Source organism: Cyprinus carpio, chromosome B11 (assembly GCF_018340385.1).
Source record: "Cyprinus carpio isolate SPL01 chromosome B11, ASM1834038v1, whole genome shotgun sequence".
Lineage (NCBI taxonomy): Eukaryota > Metazoa > Chordata > Actinopteri > Cypriniformes > Cyprinidae > Cyprinus > Cyprinus carpio.
Window position 1 is genome coordinate 23,443,483 of NC_056607.1, and position 14,832 is coordinate 23,458,314.

The window sequence follows — 14,832 nt, forward strand, 5'->3', positions numbered from 1 at the left end:
TGACATAAAACTAAAAGAAATATGTATATATAAATATATAAACCCTTTTTAATATTTTTTTTCTATTTAAAAATAACTGCTATGGTGGTTTTAAATGTCAAGAAAGTCATATAAAGCCTTATTTTTTTATTTTTTTTGAGAGCCAGATGAGCTTCTCTGGCGCCTGCTTAACCAGTTTACGAGTTCACACGTTCACTCACTCAAACAAGTTCAAAGTTTTGCTCATTTGCTTTCCATGACTAAAACCTACTGGCTATAAATGGTTATATTCAAAGGGGATGCTTCATCTTTTCCAGACCCACATTTCGTCCTTTGTTTTTGTAAACAGGAATATTTGACCTTGATATAACCCAAATAATGCATAAAACTGTGTCTTTTGTAATTAGTAGCCAATTTAAACAGCGTCTTTTCTCGTTTAATAAGAATCTGGTCTAAATAAATACATCATTGCACACTGCAAAATTAACATAGGCCTACACTTCATAGGCTTTATTTATTTTGCATGTAATTTTACTTATAGGCTAATTTTAACTCACAGAAATAACATTTCATCTGAACGATCACCAGTGAATAGTCTATTGTAAAATATTGAAATGCACCTTTTCTCCCCTGCTGAACAGTTTAATGAAAATGCATTGAAATGTTGCGTTAATCCTGACACATTTCCCCTGAAGACCCCGAGGTTCCTCAGCCTTTATAATCCCGGAGTTGGTGGTTCGTCCCACGTGGTTCTCCAGTCCCGTATAAAAACTTTCCAGAGGCTCAAAATCGGCACAATGTCTGTTCGCACGAGAAACGAGCCGAACACACACACACTCACACACTCACACCGAGAGCTATGATGAAGAAGTGTATTGGGAACGAACACTGGAAGTCAAAATGCCCAACAAAGGAGGACACGATCTTCATCTGAAGAACTAAAAGGCGAATGATTATTTGGAAATACTGTGGTCTCCTTCTTTGACTGGTTTACACTCGCTTCCCTTCACCATGGATGACTTTAACTCAATAGAGTGAAGAAATCATAACAGCTCCTTTGTTTAGTCTGTGGGGTTTCACACGCGTAATACTGAGATTTCCAGTCATGCCATGACGCATCAGACGCGTGCGTAAAAGTGCCATTCGCGGCTGTATGTGGACAGATATCAAGAGCTCTGGTTGCTTTATTATTTACACCTCTCACATTTATCAACTTTGAGAAATTCTGATGGTGTGACGAGCCGTGATATCGATCACGAATTGTGTTGAAATCATTGGCGGAGTGACCAAAGAATCAACCGCAGGAACACAATACAGACGTTTACAGGATTTATCGCGTTTGCGTTTAACTCGACTCGAACCGGATCTCCTTTAAGAGTGGATTTAACACTTTAAAGTCACACTTTTTTGGGAGAAAAGAAGGCGGATACGAACTTGGCCGCAATCATCTCCATCACCCTGTTCTGTTGATTATCACGGAAGATGAAAAGCTTGATATTTGAAGTGCTTTGTTTTGTGTCCATCCTCATCTCCATCCGCTGCACACCGGCACCGGACACCGAATCCGCAAACATCAGCCCGAGCTGCGCGTCCTGCGGGCTCAGCCAGGCGGATGGAGGCACTCTGGTGGATGTGGATTTGTTGGAGGCGGTGAAGAGACACATTCTGAGCCGGTTACAGATGCGGGACAGACCCAACATCACCCACCCCATCCCGAAGGCGGCGATGGTGACCGCGCTCAAGAAGCTCCACGCCGGGAAGGTGCGCGAGGACGGGAGAGTGGAGATCCCAAACCTGGACGGACACGCCGCGTCCGCGAACGAGGTGGAGGAGGAGACTTCGGAGATCATCAGCTTCGCCGAGACAGGTGTGTATAAGATGGGTGTGCGTTTGGCCGAGCGCGCTGCGCGGTTACGCACAGGTAGCCTACTGTGTTTCCATTATCCTGTTTCTATGCGCATTTTAAAGTATCGCATCAGAAACGATTGATGGAAACGCCAAATTTCAAATAAAAAAACCCTTAAATCGCAAAAAAAAAAAAAAAAAAAAAAAAAAGGGTTAATGCGAATAATGGGAAATGGAAACGCATTGCGCTATGAACGGCAAAACCTGCCTAAACAGCGGACCGATCTTGTTCCACAGCATCTGAAATATTGTTATGGTCATTTTGAAATGCCTGAGCAAAGTCTGTCATCAAAATATCTCTGTATAATTGCCTCCCATAACCCTTTTATTAAAGAATCAAAAAGAGCATTTAAAGTCATCAGGGTTCAGGAATCGCGCAGAAAACTCATGCATCCACAAACCTGTTAAAGAATCAAACTAAAGCCACTTGGTGCTTATACAAATCAACAAATGCTAGAATCTGCTCTCAGCTGATCAAAATGCATCAAGTGATCTATTATCTGACAGAAGTGAATCATGAAAAATGATACAGCTCAACTTTCAGTTGCTATTATTGCCCAAATGGAAGATTACAAGGTTTCCTTTCACTTTTAGTGTCTCTCAGTCCAGGCCCTGATGAGTGAATCTGGTGAGGAGCAGGACTGAGAAACACTAAAAGTGAGATAAATGCTGGTAAAGGAATAATTGATCAAAAAATAAAAACATTTGCTGAAAATGTCCTCACCCTCAGGCCAACCTCATCAGATTTGGAGAAATGTAGCATTGCATCAGTGTCTCACCAATGGATGCTCTGCAGTGAATGGGTGCCGTCAGAATGAGAGTCCAAACAGCTGATAAAAACATCACAATAATCCACAAGTAATCCACAGCACTCCAGTCCATAAGTTAATGTCTTGTGAAGACAAAAGATGAAACAAATCCAGCATCAACGTTTTCCATCATAAAGTCCATCATTCATAATAACACTTCCTCCAGTGAAAAATTGCTCTGGTCTGAATCAGGTGAGAAATCTGCACTTTTTACAAGCCAAAACAGCTCTAAACAAATATGTGGCTGGATTTTGATGTGAGAGACAACAGAGATGCACTGTTTCACTGGAGGAAGTGTTATATGGACTCGTATTTTGACCAGAAGCAACGGTTTGAAGTTAAAAACATCTAATGATGGATTTGTTTCAGCTTTTGTCTTCTGCAGATGTTAACTGATGGACTGTGGATTATTGTGCTGTTTTTATCAGCTGTCATTCTGACGGCACCCATTCACTGTAGAGCAAATGATGCAATGCTACATTTCTCTAAATCTGATGAAGAAACAAACTCCTACATTTGAAAGTACATTTCAAGCAAACTATCATTTTTGGGCGAACTGTGCCTTTAAAGTTAATGGATGACAACTGAACAAACAATCTTCCATATAGTGCCTTATGATCATATTTCGTGTGTATTCACGAGGGTGCACATCTTTTACAAAGACAAAAGACGTCTGTCTTCATAATGTCTCAACAAAATGCAATAACGTCTGAAAAGTCTTTTCACTCCAGTTGACGTCAAATAGCTACGCAGTAATCTAATAACAGTGAATGCAATAAAGATAGCATCAATAAAATCAAATAATGATATTTTTAGGATTGGGATACATAAAGCTGCTTTAGAGAGTAAACTCGACCTTAAGCATCAAAAATCCTAAATACATAGATCCACAGCAAACTCACATTCAGATCTGCCACCATCAATTCTTACTGGAAACAATCACGTCCCGTGCTGCATTTTTCCCTCTTGAATATCCTGTTACATTCAAAAATCTGTCACATTATGCAAGTAAAATGGGATGCAAAGAGCGTTTCATGTTGACTTCACGAGCAGAATTGAGTTTTTTCAGCATTAGCTTTTCAATGTATTGTATTTGCTAAACAAATTGAGCAGCATGCAGCAAGAGTTCAAGGTTAAAATAACTTCGGAAGCAAAGAGCTCAGGCTTGCACTCAAAAACAACGTCACAGCACGCAGGATTGAAGCTTACCAACACACCGCAGGTCCGGTCGTGAACGCTGCTCAGTGAAGTCCACAAGATTTCAAGCACCATTTAAGACAAGGCCGCAATTATCCAAACCCGGCGCAGATCTGGACCTTTGACCCTTTGTGTTGTGCTGCTCTGCGGCTGCCAAGATGAGATCCAGGAGCTATTTACTGAGATGATGGAGATGTTGATCATGAGCAGCGGATCACATACCATGCGAATGCCATTCCTGGTTAACCGGTCCATATACGGCCTGCTATTGTCCAGTGCTTTCACAATAGACACAGTGTGGCAGGTTACTGGATGCAACATATTTTTGTTTCACAGATTTGCTGCTAAAATGAAGTTTGGTGGTTTTATAGTCACTATTTTGAGGGCTTTGCTTGAGAGAATCTGAGTTTTCAACATGTTTTACTTCCATAATGTGACATATTTAAAAATGAAACCGACATAAACATAAAATAAAGAATGCTATAAAACATGATTTCATTCACTGACAAGATTAATGAATACAACTGAAAAGTAAAGATTATAAAGACTATTCTTTAGAATAACATGCACTGATGAATCATTCACAATAAGACCAGGAGTATTAATAATAATAATAATAATAATAATAATAATAATAATAATAATAATAATAATAATAATAACTATCATTTTCATTTAAAAAATTTTATAATGCATAATGCTTACTTAAAGCTTAATCTTTAAACAATATAACATTTTAAAACATTACAAATAAACAAAAATGAAAATTAAATAAATGAAAAAATGAAACAACAAGCAAGTTATAATACTAATACTAATACTAATAATAATAATAACAACAACAAAATGCAGCTCAAAGTTCTCTATGGGTCAGAATATAAAAACTGAATTATTATAAAATAAAATAAAAAAAACATAAGTAAATGAAAAAGGAAGATAAAACAAGGAAATTATAAGAATTATTAGAAATTATAATAAGTATGCAAATTTTACATATATATTGTAAAATCCAGCTCAAAGTGTTTCACAGCTCAGAATATAATTTTATTCTAAAAATATATTATAAATAAAAATAAATGGATAAAGGAAAAAGCAAGATAAAACAGCGAGGTTGCAATTTATAACACTAGCTTAATGCTTCATCCATACATAAAAGTAAATAATAAAAAATAAAAAAATAAAAAATAAAAAATAAAGGTAAAACAAGGAAATAATATTAATAAAATAATTCTGTTAATATATATAAATAGAAGTAGTAAAATTAATAAAATGCAAATTAAATAAATAAAATCTTTAGAGACTTAAATATCATATTCAAAATTCAAAAACTTTAAAAAGTAAATCTCATTTTTTAATCCAGAATCTTCTTTTTCAAAAATGCATACATTTGTGATATTGGATTTATGCACAGTAGCAAGTCAGAAAGCAGTTTCATGGTAAAGCCTTGCAGTCGCAGTGATCTGATGAAGCCGTCTCATTAGGATGCGGGGTGACCTCAGGACAAGGAGCTCTGGAAGACGTCCAGGATCTTCGTGAGGATCTCGTTTTCTTAAGAATGGCACTGCCCTGCGCTGGCAGAGGCCAGTTGAGTCCCTCTAGGTTTCTGTGACATCTTAATGGTGTGTGGAGACTCAGGTGAGGACGGCTGCCAAGAGGGACAATTCGCTCGCGCTCTCTATTAGAGCCAGTGATGAATGTGCTCCGCGCTTTGCAAAAGGCCTGAATCGAAGCGGGAAGCCGTCCAGCCTGTAATCATGCGTCACCGCTTGTTTTTAGCTGCGCTTTTACGCTTTGATTTGGCCAGCTGGAAGTGGCGCTGACAGTAAACTCCATCCCTCCTGTGTTCAGGCATCACTAGTGCTCATATACTGCAGGCTAGTGATCTGAACAAACACTTAACACAGAGTAACTAGCGCTGATTATCAAACAAACCTCAAAGAAAATCACTGGGTTAGTAAAGCAGATGTGTGCTAATCGGTGTTGGAATTATTAACTAAAACTATTGAAAATTGTTTTTGGCAACTGAAATCATGCTGATACACATTTAAAATATACTAAAATAAAATATAACAATAAATAGTCTAAAATAAAATACTAGATTAAAAACAAACTTTGGTAACTAACTGAAAATAAGTTTGAATTGAAGTATTAATTATTAAAAAAAAAAATCTAAAAATAACTAAAACTAAAACTGAAATCAAGTAAATTAAAACAAATTGTTTTTGATAAGTGAAATATAGATTATATAAAACATAATATAATAAAATGTACAGTATAATATATAATATATAATAAAAATATTAGATAAAAAAATTGAAATGGAGAAATGTTTTCTTGGCAACTAACTAAAATAAATAAGTTTAAACTGAACTACTAAATTGATTTTAGTAAATTTTAGTAAACTGTTGTTTGGTAACTGAAATAAAGCTAATATATATATATATATATATATATAAATAAAACTTGAAATAAAAATATATTGTTCTGAAATAGGTTTAAATTGAAAGTACTACAGAAATAAAGGTAAAAGCAGTTATTTTTCTATTATTTTTATTTTTCTATTTTCTATTCTGATATAAAATAAAATCTAATATATATATAATAGCCTATTAGAAGGAAAAATTTGGATGAAATATATATATATATATATATATATATATATATATATATATATATATATATATATATCTATATATATATATATATATATATATATATTTTTTTTTTTATTTTATTTTTTTTTTTTTTTTTTGGCACCTAACTGAAATAAGTTTGTATTGAAGTACTAAAGTGACTAAAATTAAAGCTGAAATTAAAAGTAAATTAAAACTACCTGTTTTGGCATTTGAAATAAAGTTGGTCTAAAAGAAAATACAATAAAATATATGATATATAATAAAATATCTGATGAAAAACTTAAATTCAAAATGATTTATTTCAGTTATTTTTGTTTAAGTACTAAATATTAGTAAAACCAAAGTAACAGTTAATAACAACTAAATAGAAATCTATACAAAAATAAAAATATGTAAGTAATGCAAAATATTAATATATACTATAATATTATATAAATATTACTAAAATAACACTGGTGTTAATGCTCTTCTAAATGATCAGACTCTTTTCAGTTTTCACTTGTCAAGATGCTAAACAATCCACAGAAAGGAACCAGTATATAAAAGACACTGAAGATAGCAAACAAGCAACCAGTGCACCCTAGCAACCTCATAGCAACATGCCAAAAAAATTCCAACTTTAGCAAAAGCCCAGCAACAGCCTGTTAGCCTCCAGCAACACACCGGCATCACGAGAGTTAGGAGAGTCTCTGCTGTTCCCCTGACACTAATTGAAGAGTTTCTTCTCGATTATATTCTAATTACACATGTTTGCAAGGATTTCTCTTGGTAAATGGATCAGCATTGATTTACTGGATGTGCCACATATACATATAATAACCTTCATTAACATGTCATTAAAAGCAACTTATAACAGGATCATTAGTTCATGTGCATTCAGATATAACTATAATGAACATTACATGATATTTCTAACTACCTGTATTTGATTGTGCATTGAAGGGATATTTAACCAAAAATGAATAATAATAAAAAATTAATAATAAAAAGAAGTCACTTTTGTGATGACATGATTTGTGAAGCATCATTTAGTGTAATATTGTTAGTATTGTTTTGTATTAAATATCACTATTATTATATATTATTATGCTGTACTTTGTATTATGTACAAGTAGTATTTTTCTATATTTATACTAAATTTAAGTTTTTTTTTTTTAAGGTTTAACATAAGATAACGGATAACTCATTAATTAATTGTTAAAAATTAACAGATTAACTCTTTAACTCACTTAACTCATGAAATGAAAATTTAATGCAAATTAAAGGGATTGTTCACCCCTATCATGAAATGAAAATTTAATGCACATTAAAGGGATTGTTATATTATATATATTATATATATATACAAGTAGTATTTTTGCTAAATTTAAGTTGAATTTAAGATTTAATAAAATAAAATAGATGAATATCCATTATATTAATATGCATTAAACAGATATTTCAGTAGTATTTTTAGTGTTTAAGTAGTATTAGTATGCTACATTTGTTCTAAATTACTATTTAAATTCATGTTTAATAGAATCAAATGAATCAATTTGCATTGAAGGTAAGAGTATTTATTTCCGTGTGCACATTTAAATTTAAAGCATTTTGTTTTATTTAACTTTAAATTAAAGTAGTGCTGTCAAACGATTAATCGCGATTAATCGCATCCAAAATAAATGTTTTTATTTCCATAATATATCTGTGTGTCCTGTGTATATTTATTATGTATACAGTATATAAATAAACACACATACAGTATCTCTCTTGAAAATATTTACATGTATATATTTATATCCATATAATTTATATTATATATAAATATATTTAATATCTAATAAATATAAATAGACTAAAATAAAGTATACACACATATACTATGTAAACAAAAACTTTTATTTTGGATGCAATTAATCGCTATTAATTTTTTTGACAGCACTAAATTAAACTTAAATTTAGCATCAATGTAGCAAAATACTACTAAAACATACATAACACAAATGTATCATTATATATAACGTATAATAAAATGTAAAAAACAAAATATTTTTTTCAGTGAACTTTTCCTTTAATGCACTTTTTTTTTTTGTGCCCAGGAAGAAAAAAGTCTATTTGGGAAGCATCTGTGAAACATCATGTAGTGCCATATTATTTGTTATTGTAACTAATGAAAGTTTTCATAACATATTAACTCTAATTCAGCAGGACAGAGTTTACATTTAAATGAGTTACAGTGCTGTGCTGAAACCAAATGTGATTATCCAATCAGAGGCCTTAGAGCCGCCCATGTGACTCTCTCTCTCAGCACAGCTGCACTCAGCATGTTACACAATTACACACATATCCAGAATATGTTTTGATTTATTTTTAAACATTTCAGTTTTATGTGTGTTTTGTGGATACTTTTCAGCCAAACTCCTGAGGGCTCGGATTTATTATTCCATTACAGAGAGACATGAATATCATATTTCTAGTTTTATGTGGAAGTCTCTTTGGTCACACGACCAAACCGAGAGAGCGAAACCCGAAACATGTCTCATTTGTTTGTTTGCTAAGTCGGTCATGTGATCAGATGCATGATAAAGCAGGTGTAACATCCTGAGAAGTCTGTATGTATGTCTTGTAAGCAGAAGAGATGGGTTTTGGTGAATCTGGAGTGGTCGGTGGCTCCAGAAGTGGTCAGTATTATGTAAATATGTCCTTTTGTGAATGTCAAAGGGATGTGCTTGATCGCACTCTCACTGTACGGCTGTATGTCCACGGTTCCTGTGACGTCACGCGGCTCATTGTGTGTCTCTGCGGCTCACAGGAAGTCTTTGCTGGTTTGTGTTGTTCTCTCACAAGCTCTCTGACTCCTGTCATCTCCATCCAGACCCCCAGCAGCTCTGGACCGGACCCCAGAATAACGCTGCTGTCACGAGACCCTGAGAACACACATTTAACCATACAATAATCATCAGCAAATATTACACCCTGACATCAGAAGATAGAAATACAAAATTATTTTTTGCACAAGGATTTATTATATTCTACACAAAATGAAGCTTATTTATTGGACAATTTTTGTTTTTATCTTTGCATTGTGATTTATTTTCATGATTTAAATTGCAAAGTATTTATTTATTTATTTATTAAAAATTTTTATTCTGCCTTTAATTTATTAGAGTTTAAGTTTAAATCAAGGTTCAGTACAGTAAAATCTGTAAATCTCACGAAACCTTCTAAAAACATGTCTGGGTCAAATTAGAAATAAGAAATTAAATTTTGGTTAAATAAAATAAAATAAAATAGGCGAATCTCAATACTATAAAATGAAATTAGATGTATAAAAATAGGTATTTTCTGCCAAAAAAAATAAGCCTATTACAAGACAACAAAAATGTGAACATATGAAATCAAATCAAATGTAAGTTTAATTTAAGGTTTATTTAAATAATATGGGTAAATCCCATTAAATCTTCCAAGAAACAGCATTGAGTTTTAACTTGGAAAAAAAAATATATATATATATACAGTATTTGTATTTTTGGTCTGCCTTTATGCTGAAGTCAAGTTTAATTGAATGTAAAATATAAAAAAAATTTAAAAAATCATATTTTACCCTGAAATCAGAGATAAGAAATTATATTTTGCACAAAATAAAAAAAACAATAATAATGATATATATATATACATAGTTTTTATTGTATTTTTTATTATATTTTTTATTATTTTTATTACAGTTAAGCACATTTCTCCCCTATTACAATAACTGTATTGTCAAAAAGGTACATTATTTAAATTGTAAAGTATGTAGAATTTAAAAAAAAAACTGTAAGTAAAATAACTGTTTTACAGTATTGAGAATCTCATGAGACTGAACACGATTTAATGTCTTCAGGTTGAAGTGGTCCCAGTTAAGGGGGCCATTCATGACAGCCTTTAGAAATTCGCTTCCCTGTCTGAATGTCAATGTCTCAAGTCTTTATCCTATAGGCGCTGAGTTCACCAGGTTCATCGGGTTCACAGGGAGCATGTCGCCCAAGTCAGCTGAGCAACAGCTGATGAAATGCACTGAGCTGATCTTTTCTCTCTTTTCTTGATCCCACAGACGAATTGCTGACCTCCAAAACCAGCCTGTTTTTTGTGATCTCCAACGAGGGCAACCAGAACCTGTATGTATCCCAGGCCAGCCTGTGGTTGTACTTCAAGCTTCTTCCTAATGTTCTGGAGAAAGGCTCGAGGAGGAAGGTCACGGTGAAGGTTTATTCGCAGGAACCGGGACTCGGGAGCAAGTGGAACTTGGTGGAGAAGCGCCTGGATCTCAAACGCAGCGGATGGCACACTTTTCCACTGACGGAGGCCGTGCAAATGGTTTTTGCCAAAGGCAATCGCCGGCAGAACCTGGATGTGCGGTGTGAAGTGTGCGATAAGATGGGCGTCATGCCTATTCTGGTGAACACGGCCGACGAATCCCATCGTCCATTCCTTGTGGTCCAAGCACGAGCGGCCGACAACAAACACCGCATCCGCAAACGAGGCCTTGAATGCGACGGCAGCAGCAGCTTGTGTTGCCGCCAACAGTTTTACATCGATTTCCGCCTCATCGGCTGGAACGATTGGATCATCGCCCCATCAGGGTACTTTGGGAATTATTGCGAAGGGAATTGTCCGGCGTACATGGCCGGAGTTCCCGGATCGGCTTCGTCTTTCCACACGGCCGTCGTGAACCAATACCGCATGCGAGGAATGAGTCCGGGATCCATGAACTCCTGCTGCATCCCGACCAAACTGAGCACTATGTCCATGCTGTACTTCGACGACGAATACAACATCGTGAAACGGGATGTGCCCAACATGATCGTCGAGGAGTGTGGCTGTGCTTGAGACTTCCAAAATATCATAGTAAGAAACTAATATTTATGACTCATCCGTGCTCACAAATCCACATGCACACCCCAACTCTTCCATGCATCTTTGTACATATATTTATGTTCTTTAATCATTGAGCAATTTAGTTCCAGTCTACAGGTTTGTACGATTATGTCACATCAACGGGATGGGATTGTTTTTATCTCTGTTTACACTTTTAAAAACAAAGTTTCTTTATTGGCATCGATGGTCATCCATTAGACAAGAGGTTCTTTAGATTACTAAAATGTTCTTCACACTGGTTCTTTTAAAGAGATAGTTCAGCCAAAAATGAAAATTTGCTGTTAATTTACTCACCCTCAGGCCATCCAAGATGTAGGTGACTTTTTTCTTCAGTAGAGCAGTGAAAAAGATTTTTAGCTGAAACCATGGTCCTTGGTGATCCATAAAATTCAAGTCAGCGGTAAGCAATTTGAGAATTAAAAAAGCATATACAGGCAAAATTAAATGAATACCGGTGGCATCTGAAGATATATTGAGTTCTTATGAAGTGAAACAATCAGTCTGTGCAAGAATTTTTTTTTAAAGATTTTTTACAACATTATTTCATGTAATCCAGAGCTTCAGGCAAACTGGGAAATCTGAGTCTTTTCCATAAATAGGTTCATTTCGATGACCTGATTCAATTCAGTAGTTCATTTACATAATGATGCAATGACGTCACGTATACGAAATTATATTATTAAAGCATCCAATAATGATGTGAAACCTGGATGTTTTGCATGTCTAAAGCATATAAAGTGAACAAACTAGTCTTAATCAGCTCAACATTTTACATAAACAATGAGAAATAAACATTCATTTCACACCTTCATTCAAGTGTTTGGTTCATGCATGCACATATCAGCGGCCCATCGGTCTTTGGTCCAAATTGAACTCTTTCCTCAGTTCAGTGACTGTTGGAGGAACTGAAGCACTGAATGATTCATTCATCATAGGATCAGATACAATGCTATTTTGGCTCATTTTGAGTCGGAGTGACTGTCAGGCATCCGAGAGAGAGTTTTGATTCAGTAAATGTAGATTTGTGCTGCTTGAGCCACAAACTGTTTCAGACCGTTCAGTTCAAACTGGTGAATTGATTTAGCTAACTCACTAAAATGAACCGGTTCAAAAAAATCATTCATTTGTGAACTGGACATCTCTCTGGACCGTTTGCCTGAGGCTCTGGATTACAAGTAATAATGTTGTAAATAATGTTCACAAGTTGATTGTTTTGCTTCACAAGACCTCAATATATCATCAGGAGCCACGGGTATTAATTTTGCATTCCTTGATATGCTTTTTTTAATTCTCTGCATTGCCTGAATTACCAAGGACCACCATTTCAGCTAAAGATCTTCTTTACTGTTCCACTGATGAACGAAAGTCACCTACATCTAGGATGGCCTGAGGGGGAGTAAATTAACAGCACATTTTCAATTTTGGGTGAACTGTCCCTTTAAGAACTTGGCTGAAAGATTTTTTGGGGAACCAAAAATGGTTCTTTTATGGCATCTCTAAGAAAGCCCCCTTTTGAAACCTTTATTTTTAAGAGTGTAGTTTGGTTCTTCTCTTTAAAAATGGAAAGAGGAGGGGTGATCTTCTCAAAAGACTTTTATATCTGTGTACCTTCCCGAAAAGCACTGACCATCTTCTCAAAGCAACGCCAGCACTTCCCACATTGAGTCTATTGAGTGACAACCAGTCCATTTAAGAGCATCCATCTTCAACGATTGTCTGCAAAGAGCTACAACAATCTTTGGGTTTCTTGACAGACATGAGATCCATTCATGAATCATGAGGCGTGTTTTGTTATGTCTCGGTTGTGATTATTCATGCAACAAGCCGAAGACACGCTTCTGAAACACAAGCGAATCCAGTGATCTCATAAATCGCCAAACTCTTCAGTTACATCATGGTGCAGCATAGCACTTGCAAAAAAATATTGAAAATGCACAATATAAAGCACTTGCAGACTTAAAAATGCCTTCGAAGGTACCAAGTGGCACGCCTCATTCACGATTCCTCTGAAATAAGTGCCGCACAAGCTATGCAATGTATAGTAGTGACCTACACCGGATGACCCACTTGTTATAAAACGTTTTCAATACTTGAAATGTAAACTTTCGCTTCCTACTCTGAGCGGATGGTTGTTACAATGTTTGCACTGAAGTTGCATTATTAGTAAAGAAAAAATCTGCCATTGAAGAAAAAAAAAGAAAAGTTATTTTTATAGAAGCTGAAACTGAATTCTGCTCAAATGTATTATACCGAATTATGGAACCAAAGAGGCCAAGATTTTAGCTATTGTGAGATGGCAAGGCCATCGGATTCTTTTGTAAAATACTTTTTAAATGCGCAAGAGGCCTAAACAATGTATCAGGGTACAACAGATGGATTCCATTTTCAAGTTGTTGTTTTGTACAGTAGATAAATGGAATATTTCATATTTTTCCATCAACTTAATTTTTTTTTTTTTTTTTTTTTTCAGTTTTCTATTTAATACTTCTGTAGCGTCTATTCCGGAATCGTTTAAAGTCAAATACATGCCATCTCTGTACAGCTTATGTAAGATAAAAATGCTTTTAAATATTTTGTTCTTTGTAACTGTTATAAAATAAATTTCTTATACTGCATCAAAATTGACTTGTGTTACTTTTACATTCATGTTTATGCATTTAGCAGACGCTTTTATCCATTGCATTCAAGGTATGCACTTTATCAGTTCGTGCATTCCCTGGGAATCAAACCCATGGCGTTACTCATGCCAAGTTTGTGGGTTTGATTCCCAGGAAATGCATGGGCTGTTGTATTAGATTTTGTTCTCTTGAACACATGGGATGGAAACAGTGCCTTATTCACAAATGTTTTATGTAATAGTCCATTTTTTTGCATATATTCTGGGTGTCGAACCCAAAAGTATTACTAGTGCCAAGATCATGGGTTCGATTCCCAAGAACTGTTGTGTTAATATTTCTAAATAGATACTGTATTTGCTAAGGCAAGCTACGGTAGCTATGTTTGCATCCACTTACTTTACACTTACCACAATTTTAATCAAAGTTACACCTTTAGAAAATGCAATGCATTAAAACACATGACAAACAACCAAGTCATGACAGATTTTCTACTCGAGTCCAAACTGAACAACACTGACCACGTCACTTTAAAGCTCTGAACATCCCAGATCCGTCATCACTGCAATTATGGCATACGTGCACATTAGTGTGTCTGTTGTGTGTGTTTGTCAACAGAAGCCAAATTACATGTTTTGGAAAGAAACACACAACCTCTCCATCACACAATACTGAGTTTTATTTGTGAAGAAGTTTTGCTCACCAAGACTGCATTTATTTGATCAAAAATACAGTAAAAAGTGACATATTATTACAATTTAAAATAGCTGATATTATTATAAAATATAATTAACA

The 14,832-nt window shown here is 34.7% G+C and overlaps 1 protein-coding gene across 1 annotated transcript; it reads left to right on the plus strand.

Moving 5' to 3' along the window:
• Positions 1 to 631: 631 nt before the first annotated feature.
• Positions 632 to 14,602, plus strand: LOC109070922 (inhibin beta B chain-like). The gene is made up of 2 exons (XM_042734659.1): positions 632 to 1,846; positions 10,599 to 14,602. Exons 1-2 carry the CDS (start codon positions 1,462 to 1,464, stop codon positions 11,372 to 11,374), a joined length of 1,161 nt encoding a protein of 386 aa, XP_042590593.1. The 5' UTR covers positions 632 to 1,461; the 3' UTR covers positions 11,375 to 14,602.
• The last annotated feature ends 230 nt before the right edge of the window (positions 14,603 to 14,832 follow it).

Bases quoted from the DNA above. Each gene is read 5' to 3' on its own strand.
- LOC109070922 (XM_042734659.1), top strand. From the start codon at position 1,462: ATGAAAAGCTTGATATTTGAAGTGCTTTGTTTTGTGTCCATCCTCATC. The intron at 1,847-10,598 runs GTGTGTATAAGA...TTGATCCCACAG, and splicing joins CATCAGCTTCGCCGAGACAG to ACGAATTGCTGACCTCCAAA.